General features: G+C 41.9%; 1 protein-coding gene and 1 pseudogene across 7 annotated transcripts in view; one reads left to right on the top strand and one right to left on the bottom strand.

Moving 5' to 3' along the window:
• CSPP1 (centrosome and spindle pole associated protein 1) overlaps nucleotides 1–18,615 on the bottom strand; it is a 121,403-nt gene that overhangs the window by 83,014 nt on the left and 19,774 nt on the right. For 5 of the 7 annotated variants that reach the window (XM_089654272.1, XM_089654276.1, XM_089654274.1 and 2 more), the window contains exons 4-5: nucleotides 13,024–13,127; nucleotides 44–67 (exon numbers count right to left, since the gene is read on the bottom strand). In XM_089654272.1, coding sequence (XP_089510398.1) covers nucleotides 44–67; nucleotides 13,024–13,127 — 128 coding nt within the window. The remainder of the gene's footprint in view (nucleotides 1–43; nucleotides 68–13,023; nucleotides 13,128–18,615) is intronic. The other 2 variants (XM_089654275.1, XM_089654278.1) reach the window with 1 other exon arrangement.
• Nucleotides 15,216–18,419, top strand: LOC149445048 (uncharacterized; annotated as a pseudogene).

Raw genomic sequence — 18,615 nt, 5'->3', positions numbered from 1 at the left:
ACTTACATACAGCGTTGGGCAAAACAGAACACAGGCCTCCTACCTTTCTTTTGGCCTGAGCATTTCCCTGGAAGTCAGGAAAACACAGCACACTATTACATGATAATGTCTATACATTACTGCAACACATGTAGACAATGGGGCATAATTATTAGAACATGGAACAAAAAATTGTGACGACTACATCAATAAATAATAAAAAGGACATTCTTTGTTTTTCTAAACTTAATGAGAATAAAACCACAGATGCAATTTGATTGACTGCAACACAATTCCTTAAATTTGTTATTATTTACAAATAGGTTTTGTTCTCCCTTTTGGTTCATATACTTGCTCCATTTATGCGGACAGTGTTCAAATACAGTAGTGGATACTGGGAAAACAAGCATTTGAGCAATATATGCTATTAGGTCCCTTTCACCTGGGCGTTCTATCTGTCCATTTAGGGGTGAAGAATGAACAACAATGCATTCCTATGGGCAAACAGATGTAAATGGATGATCATAAATTAACATTAGTTTATATCTGCGTCTGTTCAAGTCTGTTTTTTTTAAATGGAGCAAGTCTTATTTTTGTTCCACTTAAAAAACAGAAGTGGACCTAAATAGATGTAAACAGACAACAATCCATTTTTGCATTGGTTGTTCGAGAAAGCACCACTGACTCATCCCTGCTGTCAGCCGAGGGGCCTGGTATGGATTGGTGGAACCTGCATGCTATTTTAAAAAAAAATTAATGTTGGTTCTTTCGTTTGCATTCTGCTGTCAGTGGGGAATCCCCCATTCACAGCAGGCAGGAGTCCTGCTTGTTAAGGACGGTGACGAACAGATGTAAAATAGATGAATTAAATATGTGAACTGCGCTTTGGTAAACGAAAAATAAATTATATATATATATATTATATATATATGCAGTGGATATAAAAAGTCTACACACCCCTGTTAAAATGTCAGGTTTCTGTGATGTAAAAAAATGAGACAAAGATAAATAATTTCAGAACTTTTTTCCACCTTTAATGTGACCTATAAACTGTACAACTCAGTTTAACAACAAACTGAAATCTTTTAGGTGGAGGGAAGTAAAAATAAAAAACTAAAATAATATAGCTGCATAAGTGTGCACACCCTTATACTAATACTTTGTTGAAGCACCTTTTGATTTTATTACAGCACTCAGTCTTTTTGGGTATGAGTCTATCAGCATGGAACATCTTGACATGGCAATATTTGCCCGCTCTTCCTTGCAAAAACACTCAAAATCTGTCAGATTGTGAGGGCATCTTCAGTGCACAGCCCTCTGCATATCACCCCAAAGATTTTTGATCGGATTCAGGTCTGGGCCCTGGCTGGGCCATTCCAAAACTTTCATCTTCTAGTGAAGCCATTCCTTTGTTGATTTGGATGTATGCTTTGGGTCATTATCATGCTGAAAGATTAAATTCCTTTTCATGTTCAGCTTTCTAGCAGAAGCCTGAAGGTTTTGTGCCAATATTGACTGGTATTTGGAACTGTTCATAATTCCCTCTACCTTCAGTAAGGCCCCAGTTCCAGCTGAAAAAAAACAGCCCTAAAGCATGATGCTGCCACCACCATGCTTCACTGTGGGTATGGTGTTCTTTTGGTGATGTGCAGTCTTGTTTTTGCGCCAAACATATATTTTGGAATTATGGCCAAAAAGTTCAACCTTGTTTTCATCAGACCAGAACACATTTTCCCACATGCTTTTGGGAGACTTCAGATGTGTTTTTCCAACATTTAGCCAGGCTTGGATGTTTTTCTTCATAAGAAAAGGCTTCAGTCTTGCCACTCTACCCCATAGCCCAGACATATGAAGAATACAGGAGATTGTTGTCACATGTACCACACAGCTGGTACTTGCCAGATATTCCTTCAGCTCCTTTAATGTTGCTGTAGGCCTCTTGGCAACCTCCCAGACCAATTTTCTTCTCATCTTTTACTCAATTTTGGAGGAATGTCCAGTTCTCAGTAATGTCACTGTTGCACCATATTTTCTCCACTTGATGATGACTGTCTTCACTGTGTTCCATGGTATATCTAATGCCTTGGAAATTATTTTGTACCCTTCTCCTGACTGATACCTTTTAACAATGAGATCCCTCTGATGTGACTAAAAAATGTCAGGAAAGACCTACTAGAACAGCTGAACTTTATTTGGGGTTAACCAGAGGCACTTTAAATGATAGCAGGTGTGTACTGATTTTGAATGTGATTGCTTAATTTGGAACACATCGACATCCCCAGTTATAAGAGGGTGTGCACTCTTATGCAACCACATTATTTTGTTTTTTTATGTTTGCTTCCCCCCCAAAAAAAAAAACCTTAGAAAAGCTGCAAACACCCTATGAGATATTATCATAGTCATAAAACATATATAAAATGTGTCTTGTGCTAATTCATGAGTGAATGAAAGCTAAATATAAATGTGTGCTACGTCAACAAATGATATACGTATAGTGCTAATCAACTGCATTTCCAAATCCACAGGTGCAATAAAAGAAAATATATTAATGTCCCAAAAGTTGAAATAGTGATGAATAGTACACCTCTCCAAATGACAGCTATGAGATGGGGGTATTTCCCAGAAGGTAGAAGGATCCTCCACAGATAACACCATGCAAGGCTTACCAGAAACCTTCTAGTTAGAGAAAGGTCAACATGAGCATTATTCCCAGATCTTAATGGCAATCATCAGAAGATGGAAGAAACCAAAATCATCTCAGAATGCACTTGGGAAAAATTCCTCAATTGTGTATCCATCCCAGAATGAAGATATCAAAGATCAAACACAAAGAACTTCACATCATCAGTTGATAAGGAGGGTGTCAGCTGCCTGCACAGCATCCTAGTTTGACCCTCCCCTGGACCTGACTGACAGTGCTGGGGTCACATTAGCTCAGTGATGGAGAAAAACTGAGGGAGAAGAGAAACACTGGAATACTACTCAGTAGCAGTGTGCAAAAGTGTATTTGCATTGGAAGAATAACTCACCTCTAATGTTGGGTGCCCTACATGTGTGGAAGTTACTGCGTTATAAAAAACGTTTGGAATCGTTGTTCACATTTTAGAATGGGATGCCTCAAGACTGTCCATAATTTTAAAGGGTGCTTCGGGACTATCCATAATTTTAAAGGGTGCCTTGAATTAAAAGAGGTTGAGAAACACTGGTCTATACAATGCGTGGCATCGTGATTTGCCCAACCTGACGGATGGGGATTGGGAAGAGGGTGTTCAGCAATATATCCCCCTTATGATCTCTGCTGGAGATAGATGGATTCAACTTAAATTTTTACATAGGGTATACTAATCTCCCCAATATCTCTGTTCGATATACCCTATGCTAGATCCCACGCTAGACTGTCCTAAATGTAAGAGGAATGTTGGTACTTTTATACACATGGTCTGGTCTTGCCTTAATATACAATCTTTTTGGAGCAAGGTGGTGTCTGACCTTAGTGCCTTAAGTACATTGGTGGTACCTTTAGACCCATTAATCCACCTCTTAAGCATCTGTGATACATTTAAAACTACCCATTACAAAAGACTGTTTTTGTTTTATGCATCAGAAGATGCTAGGAAATCTATTCTTCTTAAACGTAAGATAGATACTCCCCCCACACTTGGTTAACCAAGTGTTGCCTTTATATAGACTCACGTATCTGGGTCATAACTGCCCCACAAAATTTTTAAAAATATCGGGGGCCTGGATCAAAGCCAGAGATCTAACGCTATGACCTACTGCTATTGCTTGGGTGAATTGCCCTATTCTGATAGCCACGGGATTACCTCCACTGAACTCCCTCCCTCCTTTTCTCTTCTCTCTTTCCCCCTTCCTCTGTTTCCTCCCCCACCCCTTTTTTTCTTCTTCCACTAAAGGCTTGCTCTTATATTTATGCATTTGGTAGACTCCCCCTTTTGTGTTTGCTGTTCCAACACCTGGGGATGAACTGAATATTTAAATTCATTACTATTCTACTCTGAGTTTAATTGCATTGTGAATTGATATGTTGTATACTGCGTTTGCACTGATCTATCCAATTGCCATCAATACCTGTCACATTTTGGTATTGTAAACTTGCATGCCATTTCTCTTTGTTACTTCTATACCTACTTTATTTAGCTGTAATTTTGTTGCCATCCAATAAACTAACTAAATGTTACAAAAAAAAAAGTGCTTGTACATTGGCCAGAAACATCAAAATGACTTCCGGTTGCACGATGACATCACAGCAAGCGCCACCCGACATGTTTCGTCACACTTGACATCTCTGGGGCACGGACTCCATACTGGACTGCTGCAACTTATATAGGAAGTGGGAAATCAAGCCTCACTTTGGATTCCATTGTGCTCCATGACAGTAAAATATCCACGCCTCATTTCCGCACACCGCAGAAAGGGAACCAAGCCCTGTTTGTTTTTCAATTGAGGTTGCCTGTGGGTTTTTCTTTGAATCTCAGACAATTCTTCTGTCAGTTATGGCTGCAATCTTTCTTGGTCTACCTGACCTTGGCTTGGTATCAAGAGATCCCCGAACTTCCCACTTCTTAATAGGTGATTTAACAGTACTGATTGGCATATTCAAGGCTTTGGACATCTTTTTATGTCCTTTTCCATCTTTATAAAGTTCCATTACCTTGTTACACAGGACTTTTGACAGCTCTTTCCTGATCCCCATGGCTCAATATCTAGCCTAGTCAGTGCTTCCATGTAAGAGCTAACAAACTCATTGACTATTTATACATTGACACTAATTACAATTTAAAAAGCCACAGATGTGGAACATTAACTTCTAATTGGCATTTTAGCCCATGTGTGTCAATTTGGGTGTCTGGTCCAAGGCCAAACATTCCAGGGTATGTAAACTTTTGATCATGGCCATTTGGGTGATTTCTGTTATCATTATGATTTAAAAAGGAGCCAAACAACTATTTGATAATAAATGGCTTCATATGATCATTATCCTTCAATAAAAGATCAGTCATATTTTCAAAATCAATGCCAAAATTTTACAATTTCTGCCAGGGTATGTAAACTTTTGAGCACAACTGTATATACACACTCACACATTATATTGCCAAAAGTATTGAGACCCCTGCCTTTACACGCATATGAATGGCATCCCAGTCTTAGTCCGTAGAGTTCAATATTGAGTTGGCCCACCCTTTTCAGCTATTATAGCTTCAACTCTTCTTGGAAGGTGGTCGACAAGGTTTAGAAGTGTGCCTATGGGAATGTTTGACCATTCTTCTAGAAGCACACTTGTGAGGTCAGGCACTGATGTCGGACGAGAAGGCCTGGCTTGCAGTCTCCGCTCTAATTCATCCCAAAGGTGTTCTATCGAGTTGAGGTCAGGACTCTGTGCAAGCCCGTCAAGTTCCTCCACCCAAAACTCGCTCATCCATGTCTTTATGGACCTTGCTTTGCGCACTGGTGCACAGTCATATTGGAACAGGAAGGGGCTATCCCCAAACTGTTCCCACAAAGTTGGGAGCATGAAATTGTCCAAAATGTCTTGGTGTTAAATTCACTAGAACTAAGAGGCCAAGCCCAACCCCTGAAAAACAACCCCACACTATAATCCCCCCTCCACCAAACTTTACATTTGGCACAATGCAGTCAGGAAAGTACTGTTTTCCTTGCAAGTGCCAAACCCAGACATGTCCATCGGATTGCCAGACAGAGAAATGTGATTTGTCACTCCAGAGAAAACGTCTCCACTGCTCTAGAGTCCAGTGGCAGCATGCTTTACACCATTGCATCCGACGCTTTGCATTGCACTTGGTGATGTAAGGCTTGGATGCAGCTGCTCGGCCATGGAAACCCATTCACTCCTCTACACACTGTTGTGCTAGTCTGAAGGCCACACAAAGTTTGGAGGTCTTTAACTATTGAGTCATTTTATGTGGCCTACCACTTTGTGGCTGAGTTGTTGTTCTCAGTTGCTTCCACTTTGGTATAATACCATTAACAGTTGACTGTGGAATATTTAGTAGCAAGGAAATTTCACGGATGGACTTATTGCACAGGTGGCAACCTATCATGGTACCACGCCTGAATTCCCTGAGCTCCTGAGAGCAACCTATTCTTTCACAAATGTTTGTAGAAGCAGTCTGCATGCCTAGGTGCTTGATTTTTACACCTGTGGCCATGGAGGTGATTAGAACACCTGAATACAATGATTTGGAGGGGTTTGCCAATACTTGTGGCAATATAGTGTATGTATATATATATATATATATATATATATAGGGCTTGAAAAAGCCGCTCGCCAAATGCAAGGAGAAATTCCTCTGTGGCGAGCGGCTGTGAGCGGCAAGCACAGATGAAGAAGCATGGAGCGACTGCACATGTGCTCCAAGCCTCATTGTGAAGCCGAGTTGCGATTTACAACTTCCGGTTTCCGCGGCATCACCATTACAGTGGCAGCGCCGCTGAGGGGACACGTGCCAGAGAGGTCCGCTCTCCTACGCTGAGAGGAGACACCCTCTCCACCGCCACGGGGGACTCGAGGCCCGCTCTCCACCTCTATGGGGGACACGTGGCCCGCTCTCAACCGCCTTGGGGGACACGAGGCCCGCCCTACACCTCCTTGGGGGACACGAGGTCCGCTCTCCACCGCCTTAGGGGACACGAGGCCCACTCCACACCTCCTTGGGGGACACGAGGCCCGCTCTTCACCGCCTTGGGGGACACGAGGCTGACCCGACACCGCCTTGGGGGACATGAGTAAGGTTTGTGCCTGGCTAGTAGGTCTGGACTCAAAATTTTAACCCCTGTGTATACACAGGGGTTAAAACATACACACACACACACAACACAAACAGATTAGTCTACAAAAAAAAACACACAAATATACAAAACAAAAATTTTTTAACATAAATCATTTTGGAAGGAGATAACATAATATAATTGTAAAATTTTGAAGTGTGTGTGGAAGAAAAATATTATTAAGATAAAGAACTCTACTAACCTATACTCACTGGACAGCAGCCCAGAAACCTTCAGAATGTCTGCCTGCATAGAAAAATCCTGTAATATAGTACAATTGCCCCTAATGCGCATAAATTTGCTTTTCAGGACCGAATGTAGCCTAGAGTGATGATAGCAACTATCAAGTGGAATGACCCCTCGGATGTTGTGTTTTTAGCCATAGGTAAATTTTTTACCCATTATAGGGGGAGTGATATTATGAGAGAAATCTTGAAGCTTGAATTAAATGGATCGATTTGGACGTTAACGCATTCATTAATAATGCATGACCACCCCCCCAGGTTTTCCATTGTTTCTTTGTACATGTTTTTTATATATTTTATACATTTGTCATATTTTAACATCACCTTGCAGATTTTGTAACTCTGGATTCAATTGGACTCCTAGATATCTATATTTACATTTATTGTTTTATTTTAAGTACTGAACATTTTAATTTTTATTCTTTACCATATGCACTGATTGGGCTGCTGTCCACTGAGTATAGATTAGTAGAGTTCTTTACGTTAATATCATTTTTCTTCTGCACACACTTCATTATTTTACAATTATTTTATGTTATCGCCTTCAAAAAAGATTATTTTGTAAAAAAAGAAAAACATTTTTGGTATATTTATGATTTTTTTTTTTAATATAACAAAAATAGAATACATTTTTTTGGACCACTGGATGACGCAGCCGCTGGTTCAATGTTATATGAATATCAAGTCACATATACATTTTTGTAACTTTTTATTTCCAAATTTTTTCTATTAGTGTGATATTCCTAGGAGATATCTCAGAATTTTCTCCAATCCAATATTTTAATGTTGTGGGAATTAGAGTGAGCCGAGTTGAAAATAATTATATTCTTTTTGCGTCCATTTACTTCCGGGCATGATGCTCTACTCGCCATTCGGAGCTTGGTTCCCTTTCCGCGGTGTGTAAAAATGAGGTGTGGATATTTTACTGTCATGTAGCACAATATAATCCAAAGTAAGGCTTGGCTTCCCGCTTCTATATACGTTGCGGCAGTCCAGCATGGTGTCCGTGCCCCAGAGGACGTCAGGTGTGACAAAACGTTTTGGGAGCAGCTTGCTGTGAAATCATCGCGCAACTGGAAGTCATTTTTTACATTTTGTTTCTTCTACCGTCTGATGATTGCCATTAGCATCTGGGAATAATGCGCATGTTGCCCCTTCTGTAACCAGAAGGTCATACATTTCTGGTAAGCCTTGCATGGTGTTACCTATCCTATAGCTGTCATTTGGAGCAGCACACTATTCATCATTATTTCAACTTTTGGGACTTTAATATATTTTCTTTTATTGCACCTGTGGTTTGGAATTTCAGTTGATTAGCACTATACATATATCATTCATTGATGTATAGCATCTTTATATTTAACTTTCATTCACCTATGAATTAGCACAGCACTCAATTTTTATATATTTTATGGATGTAAAACAGATGTAAACTGAATTGAACTGAACTGAACTGAAAACTGATGTAAACTGAATCTGTTTTTTCTTTGAAGATGGATGACACCTGTGTGAAAGGAGCATTATGGAATTTTCAGTTGCTACATTTAATTCAACCTGTAATGTATGGGAAAGATGACCAGCAGTCACCACTACTTCTAGATCAATGAAATCATGGTTATTAAAATCAAGTAGGCTGGTTTTATTAACAGAAGCTGTCATTAGGATGTGATTAATGCTATAGACAAAAAGATTTTTATTTTATTTACTGCTTAAAGTAGCCATTATACATATATTTTGCATTTGTTCTCTTATAATATGGAATACCTGATCTATGATTTCTGTTAAAGTAGAACTATAGGTGAAACTTTTTTTTAGTTTTGAATATTGTGGAGAAGGTTTAGAACCCCTTTTCAGTTTTTATTGCTGTCTGTATCCCTGTTGAGGAGATTCACCCTTTCTATTTGTTCTGTTTACCATTATCATTTAAAGTGAAAGTAAAGTGGGTTGTCCTCAGAAAAGTAATAGAGGGGACATTGATGGGAAAACTAGTTCTGATGAGCTGGGGGTCCCCAAGGGATTCCTTTAATTTGTAAGGATTTCCTCTCACTTTCTCTTTTGGCTATGGGACATAGGAAGTGAAGAGAAAACTCTGTAATGGGACACAGATGGCGAACAAAAATCTGACAGGGGTTATAACCCTCCCTTGCTCTATCCAAAATGAAAAAAAAGTTTTGCCTATAGTTCTACTTTAACAGAAATCATAGATCAGGTATTCCATATTAGAAGAGAACAAATGGAAAATATATGTGAAATGGAACCACATTTTAGGGCTAATCCACACCAGCCGCTGTGTTACAATGCAGTGGCTGGTATGTGGTGTGGCCTGGTGGGATTGCCATAATGGAACTGTCCACTTTTATAATGAACTTCACTGAAATGTCACTGCTGGCTGTGCAGTAAGAGGTGGTGGATTGCCTTGCACTGCACTGGGAAAAAGTACTGCATGCAGTACTTTTTTTTTCTTTTTTACCACACACCACCACAATGCTGTGGTGTGGACCGGGCATACAGAAGATAAGGCATTTTGACTTGTCATGCGGTGGGACTGTGCTGGATTGTCCGCCCAATGCAGTCCCGCTGCATCTGCTGTTAACAAACCCTTACAATCAAAGCAGAACTAAACCGTAACCTAAACGTTTCCTATCCAGTTGCAGATTGCCCCTAGCTGTTGTGTGGACTTTTTAATGCTCAATACTTACCTTCTTGGCTTTAGATGTCCAGTGCCTTGACCAAACAAACTTCCCTTGGCGGCTTCAGGTTCCATGCCTGCACCGTACTCTTGGGTGCACATCCCTCCTCCATAACACTGATATCCCATGATGTCTTGCCTGGTGCAATCAGACCTGTAAGTGCTTGCACAATTACACCAGATTGAAGTGTACATGAAGCATGCATTGCTGTTCCTACTTAGGAAGCTGCTTAGGAAGTGTTGAAATCCTAAGACCAGAAGTATAAAAATTGGCAGTATCACCAGTTTAAAAAAAGTGCATACTGATAAAAAGAAGCCTGAATAAATCACACCACTGGATTAAGCGGGAGAAAAGTTTTTAGACTACATTCATATGGCCACATGGGTGAGGATAGTTTACTGCATTAACAGGTGGCAATATGCTGCCCCTTGATTCAGCAACACTGAGCATAAAATACTTTCGATTAGTAGTAGCCAGAACTTCAGAAACGGAGTTTCTATTCACATGTAACCATGCAGATGAGTGGTTACATGCAAAGAGCAGTAGCCCTGGCCATTGATTTGTACAGGGTACAAATCGGACACCCACCACTGACAGTTGCAGCTGGTCGCACACAGAGTGTGCAGACAGCATTTAGTGCCACCAGCAAGACTCTACTGTTCAGACATGTAAATGTTGCCCAAGATAGACTTTACAGCAAAACTCCACACAAAATACAAAGTTGACATACACATATGTGAACTGTTTTACCATAAAAATATCTTAGATTATTTTCAGCCATTCTTGTGATTAACAAATACCTGCAACACTGCACAGCCAGGATGTGGCACCACAGTTTACTTTTGCAGCTTAACATGCCAGTTGTGTATTTACTATACTATTGAAAGGCACAGGTATCTTCACATTGCTAAGATTCTTCCCATGTTCTTTTCTTCCTGTAAGCTAACTAAACACTTCACCATTCAGTTATCAGTGTTAGAAAATGTAAGCTTGGCAGAACTGTGCAATTTAATGTAACAAAGAAAGAAAAGTTCACAATGCATAAACTCTAAATAACATGTCTGATAACCATCGAGTAAAGCATTGTGGGAAGATATAGACAAATATATAAAGTGTTTCTCCAGTCTAAAATGACAAACAGTTATTTAAAAGTTTCCCACAAAATACTGACAATATGTGGTGTTTCACAATCTTAGATTTTACATACTTTTTACCTGTTTAGCCTTCCGTTCCTATGAATAACATCTCATTCCTGTGCCAGGCTAACAACTGGGATTAGCTGCTAATACAATTGCTCATCTGCCAATGAGCAGTACTTTGAAGCTTTGCTGCAACATTAATATACATATCTTTTTCTCAAGTCAAATGCTTCCCATCACTGTGCATGCTCTGTATTTTTGCCTAAGAGGTAGCAGCTTTGTCGAAACTCAGGCAGAAATATAGCTCAAGCACAGTGAGACCTGAGATGAAGACATGATTACTAATACAGCTTTTTCCCTCCTGCTACCTACGTCAGCCCTTAGGATAATCTCTGCCACCAGGGAAGAAGGAAAGGAGCAGCAGCAATAGTTAGCAGTCACCTAACCGCATATAAACAATTAAAAGAAAAAATATTTAGTTTGCAAATTTAAAAAATAAATATGGGAGAATGCAAAAGGACCCTATTAAAGCAATTCTAAAAGCCCATTTTTTTATTCAAAATAAAAAATTTGTTATACTTACCTATTCTTTGCAACAACATTGCACAGAGCAGTCGCTTACCTCCACTTCTGGAATCCCCTGCCAGCACTGTCTACCCCATCTTCTTACAAGTGCTCTCTCAGCAAGTAGTGTGCTAAGGGGGCACTCCTGAGCCGGGTTGAGTGCGCCTATTGGTGCACACAGTGCAACTCGACCATGCCCCCAGCTCCTTCCTCACAGGATTTGACTAACTGCAGTGGGAGATGTGGGCACTCAGTGTGTCCTGTGAAAGCAGGAAGAGAAGGAGCAGTAATGCAGCCAGGGACAGTGCTGGACCGGTGAAGAGAGGCTGGTTAAGTGTTTAGGGATTGGGGGGGGGGGGTCAGGTAGTGGGGTGTTGTTTACATTGATGCATAGAATGCATAAAGGTAAAAAACACTTAGGCTTTACAACCACTTTAAGTACTATCTGGGCCATAGGGTCACAGATACATGTACATTAGGGCAGTTAACAGAATATTAATAGTAAACTGTCAAAATAGAAAACCTGGTGCTAGCTATAGGTCCATCATATTTACCCTTCCTTGATTGACACTGTCCTGAAACAAGCATGTCTACATTAGATGCTAGAATTTCCGATATGGAATTGGTCAATGGCCCACTATGTAGTAAAACAAAGGAAAGGATCAGGGATGAACTTAGATGTGTTTGGATCTTAATCTGAACCTGCCTGATCTATATCAGCAGGAAGTTGTCCCAACAGACTGCCAATCATAAGTGGCTGAGGCATTCCCCAGCCTGCAGCCACATATATACACGTCCATTGTATACATGAGACTGCAGAGAGGGTAATGCCTTGATCACTTATGATTGCCGGTCTGCAGTGACAGCTTCGTGGCAAGATAGTTTACGTGGGTTCATGCTAGGATCTGAACAAACCTGAGTTCATCCTTAGTAAGGGTTACAGCCCTGCATAAAACACTGTCAAAATTAAATCCGCATTAGCAGCTCCCTTTAAAATAAAGTTCAAGATTTTAATGAATAACTGTTTGGAGTTACGTTTGCATGACAAAGAATACTATGCTTTCATTGAGGATATGTTCACCAATATCATTGTAATGGTAATGATATTTGAAATGCTTACTTACTGTGTTTTTCCTTTCCATATTTTTATTTTCTCATTTTTTCGGAATGTGTGTTTGAACTTGCTAGAAAATGGGACTACTCCAAGAAGAGTCAATTTTCTACCACTAATACATGTATATCCAGATAAGATGGTGCAGCGCTAAATAATAGTACACGATTAATACACACAATATGCTAATGAAAACTTATGCGAATACGATGCGAATGGATATACATGTATTATTGGAGGTTTTTTCTTGGTTACCTTTTCGGTGTATCAGCTGCTTATTAACTTTGTTGTGTATACATATTTATACACACTTTCACTTTTGTTTTAAGGTAGCGCTCACTAAACACCCTTTACTAATTTCCTACCACTGCCCCTTCACTCCTTGCACATAATAGATCTTACGTGTCCCCTGACTGACAGCTTTGATTATGATTTCATGAAGCATATCATGTCAAAAAGCAGTTATTTTTCCACTTCATTGCTCTCACCTGATTTAAGTATTTACGATAATCCTGGCGCAATTCTTCCTTCAGTTTATGCTTTTTCCTCTCATAGTCCTCTCCAAGAGGCAAACTCAATCCATAACCAACGTCTAGAAGAACAACATTAAAAAAATCAACAGCTGCAGTTCACGCTACTTACATTGTCTGATTCAAATGTAGAGAGGTATGTACTCCCAATGAGGTCTCCAAGTGCCATGGGCGCAAGGGAAAGCAACCAGAAAGAAGAGCACCTCAAAGAATAAACTCACCTTTGGGAACATATAACATGTTCCCAATTATGCAGCCGCCACCCGCTCCCCCCCCCCTTTGACAGAAGTATGGATAGAAGTTCCCCGTACTATCTGTCAAATTTGAAATCAGCATGGCTGTTTCATTCATTCGCAGACTTCCGTGAATGAATTAACTGCAAGTTCCGACTGTCTTAGCGGCTGTGGGCTTGTAGTTTTCAATGAACTACCAAGGCGCTGTGGAGCACCGTGGTAGTTCATTGAATCTTCCTGTCAGTATATCTTCTTGCTCGTACATCCCATACGGGCATTCAGACATGCTGATAGATCTGCAAGAGACCTGCATGGCATCAGAGATTTGCTGATCACTGGTGCAATGTTTTATAGGTTCCTGCAGACAAAAATAATAAATGTACATTTTTTTACATTATTATTTTTGTGCAAAAGGTGAACTCATCCTTTAAAGCCTTTGTTTCTTTATCGTACATCACAGAACACAAAGCAGGCTATTCATAAGGGTTAAAGGCCACCAATAGGTGAATGGACACTGGCCGACCAATCAGAGAGGAGGTCCTATATAACCCCTTCTATACAGAAAGTACCTCAGTTTTTGTAGCAAGCAATGACAGTCCAGAAAGAAGGGTCTGTAAAGTCGATGGTCATGGAAAGTGTTGCTGTGCTCTTGGAGCATACCTGAAAGTCCACAACAGTTCCATTAGAGAATTAAGGACTTTAATTGGATCCATTCGGAAGGTTATGAGCTAAAATGGATGGTACCTGAGCCTCACTGGATAAAGAGAAGAAGCCTCAAGGTTTTGCCTGTAATGCAGCCTTACGGCACTGGACCCCGTGCAGATGGAACCCTGTGCAGTTTTAAAATCTGACCAAGGTGCTTCCAGCGGGGAGCTATAAGGGTCCGAGGCAGTAGCCCCTCAACATGGGGACTGAGTCCTTGAAGGTCTGTATAACAATGTCCGCCGTGATGGTTGAAGGTTGCTGCCTGACAGAAGTCAGGAACCTGCGGCGGGACTGGTAAGATATCTCCTTTTTTTCTCTATCTCTCTCTCTGTAAAGAGAAACAAACAAAGCTCTAAATTGGAGGGGAAAGGACAGGTGTTGTGACTGTTTCCACCAGGAGGAGTGCTCACTGTTGTTTATGAGATGTGCTTGCTCTTTTTTGTTTTCGCCCACTAGAAGGAGTGCGAGCGGAAACAGAAGTTGGCCATATTTTGTTTATCTGGAGGAGGATACATGTGGGCTGCTGCTGGGAAATCTCTTGTGGCCTGGACATGGAGTGGGCTTTTCAGTGGGGGCATGTGAGTACTCCATTGAGGAGAAGCATGGACCAGTCAGTCAGGAGCCACCCTAGGTGGTTCATAAGGCAGCATTTGCATTGAGTGTTTTTTCAGCACACTACTTGCATAGCTGTATCATTGTGATCTGTGTTACTAGTGGAGCTGCACAGGTTTGCGCTATCTGAAGTAATATCTTCCAGAAAGTGGACTAGAGGAGATGCAGCAGGAAAGGGCACTAATGTACCATCGTCAGGTCCTGAGGAACCTAGCCGAAGGTCCGTTGTAATATCCTCTCCTGACAGGCCCAGAAACGAATGGGCAGTCTGAGCCGCTGCATCTATCTGGCATTGTGGCTGCTACGGGGGCTTCTGCCTCAGCATATGTAACCAAGGATGATCTTGCTTCAGCCTTAGCAGGTTTAGAAGACAAGATCGCGGGGATGATTGCATCAGTTTCTCAGGGGACTAAGAAGCAGGACAGATCCCCATCACTAGATCCACCAATCATGGAGCAGGAATGAGTGGAGCCTGAGGATGAGGAAGAGCTGGAGGAAGGTCAGGCAGTAGAATTTCTGTCTGAGGAGTCACAGCCTGAGGAGAAGTACGTTAGGAGGTCTCTGCCTCCCAGTCTCAGAGATTTTTACTCCAAGACCTCAATGATATGGTATGGTCTGGATTCAGGCTACCTCCGACAGAAACCTCTGAGGTTACTTATTCTTCCTGGGGTCTTTGAAGACTTCACAGAGTACTCAGGTCTTTCCGGTATATCCTCTTCTGGAGCAAAGTATGTATTCTGACTGGGATCACCCAGGCAGGGTTTTTGTTCCACCAAAGCGATTTTCTGTTTTGTACCTTATGGAACAAAAGTTTGCCTGTAGTGGATGCAGCTTTTTCATCCCTGAATAAATCTTTAACATGTCCTGTGGATAATGTACAGGTTTTCAAGGACCCAGCAGATAAGAAGCTGGAGCCCTTCCTTAAGGCCTCCTTCTCCCTGGCAGGTTCTGCCACACAGCCAGCTGTGGCAGCTATTGCCATGTGCCAGAATCTTTCTGACAATGTCAAGCAACGGATTGGAAGATCATCAGTGCAGGGGGAATGCTCGGCCGAGGATTTGGAGGCTGTTCCGTGTGCTTTGTGTTTCGCGGTTTATGCTTTTAATGATTCAATGCAGCAAATTTCTCACTTGGCCCTCTTATCAGTACACATGTGCAGGGTTTTGTGGCTGAAGAGTTGGTCAGCAGAACTACCATGCAAAAAATTGTTGGCAGGTATAACCTTTCATGGGGAAGAACAGCTGTTTGGGGAAGATTTGGACAAATATAACCAAAGGATTTCAGGGGGTAAAAGTACTCTTCTACCCTCTAAGAGGGCTCTTATCTATCAGGCAGTCATTTCGCCATGCACAGGTCCCAGACTCCAGAGGTAGATCTCAGAATCAAAACCCAAGGAGGTCCTGGGTGCAAAAGTCATCTAAGACAGATCCAAAGTTCACCTCCTAATGAAGGGGTGCCCCCACTTGTTCAGGTGGGGGGGGGGACTTTTGAATTTTGTGGCCGCATGGAGGGCTCTAATCCAAGGAAAATGGGTCATTTCCATGATTTCTCTGGGGTACAGACTAGAATTTCGGGTATTTCCCTCTCCCCGGTTTCTAAGATCAAATGTACCAACAAATCCAGAGCTTTATTTCAGGCACTCAATTTCCTATTGTCTCAAGGAGTAATCACGGAGGTTCCAGAGGACAAAGGTTTCAGGGATTTTTTTTAAACCTGTTTGCAGTCCAATAACCAAATGGGGATGTAATGCCCATTTTGGATCTTAAGGGGCTAAATCAGCTCCTATATGTCTGATCCTTTCGTATGGTTCGGTCAGTAGTGGTCTCCCTACAGGAAGGAGATTTTTTGGTGTCCACAGACATCAAGGACACATACCTGTATGTACCGATATTCATTCCTCACCAAAGATTTCTGCAGTTTGCAGTAGGGGCTCAGCATTTCCAGTTCATAGCAATACCGTTTGGGCTGGCCTGGGCTCCCAGAGTTTTCACAAAAATTCTTGCTCCTGTGTTGGGGCTACTCAGAACTCGGGGAGTATACGTCACAGGTTATCTGGACGATCTCTTGCTCAGAAATCGGTCGGTGCCAGATCTGAAGCTGGATGTGGTCCTTCAATTCGCCTCTGTATGAGGTTGCTGGGGAAGATGGTGTCCTTGTTTGAGGTGATTCGCTATGCTCAATTCTACTCCAGACTGCTGCAAAGGTACATTCTGTCTGAAACAAAAAGATTCCGGCCCTGGATTACTGCATATTTCCAGAGGTGCAGCATAGCCTGAATTGGTGGTTGATAACTCACAATTTGGAGAAGGGAAGATCCTTTTGGCCAGTGGTGTGGAAGCTGATAACCACCGATGCAAGCCTTTTAGGTTGGGGGCCATTCTGGAGGAGGCCACAGTTCAGGAAGCATGGCTTGCACGGGAGAGGATTCCTCCCATCAATGTTCTGGAACTTTGAGCAGTGAGGCTGACTCTAAGATACTGGACATCCAGGCTTCAGGGTTGGCCTGTAAGGATTCAGTCCGACAATGTCACAGCATTTGCATACATCAACCACCAGGGCGGTACCAGGAGTTGAGGTGCTCAGAAGGAAGTGAACTATATTCTGACCTGGACAGAGAGATATGTTCCAAGTCTGTCAGCAGTGTTCATTCCAGGTGTGGAAAATTGGCAGGTGGATTATTTCAGTCGCCGGCAGTTGATTCCAGGGGAATGGGCTTTGCATCCCGATGTTTTCAAGGAAATCTGCAAGTGATGGGGTTGCCCAGATGTAGATCTATTGGCACCCAGGTTTAACAACAAGGTCAGTCTTTTTGTGTACAGGTAAGGGACCCTCGCGTAGCAGAAGTAGACGCCTTAGTGATTACTTGGAACCAGTTTTCACTGATTTATGCCTTTCCTCTGATCCAGCTGCTGCCACGTCTCTTATGCAGGATTCAGGAGGAGTCTATTCTGGTGATACTGATTGCTCCGGGAGGGCCTGGTACGCAGACATAGTGAGGATGGAAGTAGATGGGCCGTGGGCCCTGCCGTATCAGCTAGACCTGTTGTCTCACGGTCCTATATTGCACCCAGCTTTACGGTCACTAAATTTGATGGTGTGGCTATTGAAACCCAGATCCTGAAGGGATTCTGTCATCCCCATTATGTTGGGTGCGAGAAAGGATGTTTCTAGGAACATTTATTACAGAACCTGAAGGGCTTACATTGCCTGGTGTGAGGTTCCCAAATGGCATCCACGAACGTATGTGATTGGCAGGAATCTGTTGTTTCTTCAAACAGGGTTGCAGAAGAATTTGTCTGTTGGTACCATTAAGGGCCAAGTTTCAGCATTAGTTATTTTTTTCCAGAGGACCATTGCATCTCACTCTTTGGTCCACACTTTTTTACAAGAAGTAATGCGTATGGTTCCTCCTGTCAGGTTGCCTTTGTGTCCTTGGGACCTAAACTTGGTTTTGAAGGTTTTGCAAGCCACCATTTGAACCTATTGGAGAGATTCTACTGGTCCTGTAGACTCGTAAGGTTTTGCTTCTAGTGCCAATCACTTCTGAGAGAAGGGTGTTGGAGCTGGTAGCTCTATCTTGCAGAGAACCACTTCTGGTTTTGCATCATGATAGGGTGGTGTTGTGACCTCATCCATGCTTTTTACCAAAGGGAGTTTCTAGCTTTCATCTCAATCAAGACATAGTTCTGCCTTCATTTTTTCCTAGGCCTCAGTCAGCAAGAGAAAGATCTCTGCATACCACATACCATGTGGTGCTGTAAGGGTCTTCTTGAAGATGACAGCACAAGTCATGAGCTGATTTAGCCCCTTAAGATCCAAAATGGGCATTACATCCCCATTTGGTTATGGGACTGCAAACAGGTTTAAAAAAAATCCCTTGGGCAATCCGCCATCAGGCGTCAGTGGCTCAGGTTTGCAAGGCCACTACATGGTCTTCACTTCATACATTCACAAGGTTCTACCGGGTGGATATCAGGGCCACAGAGGATTCTGCCTTTGG

Source organism: Staurois parvus, unplaced genomic scaffold (genome assembly GCF_062004578.1).
Source record: "Staurois parvus isolate SC_StPar_1 unplaced genomic scaffold, SC_StPar_1.0 ptg000748l, whole genome shotgun sequence".
Classification (NCBI taxonomy): Eukaryota; Metazoa; Chordata; class Amphibia; order Anura; family Ranidae; genus Staurois; species Staurois parvus.
Note: the sequence above shows the minus strand (reverse complement) of the source record. Positions and strands in the feature narration are given on the sequence as shown.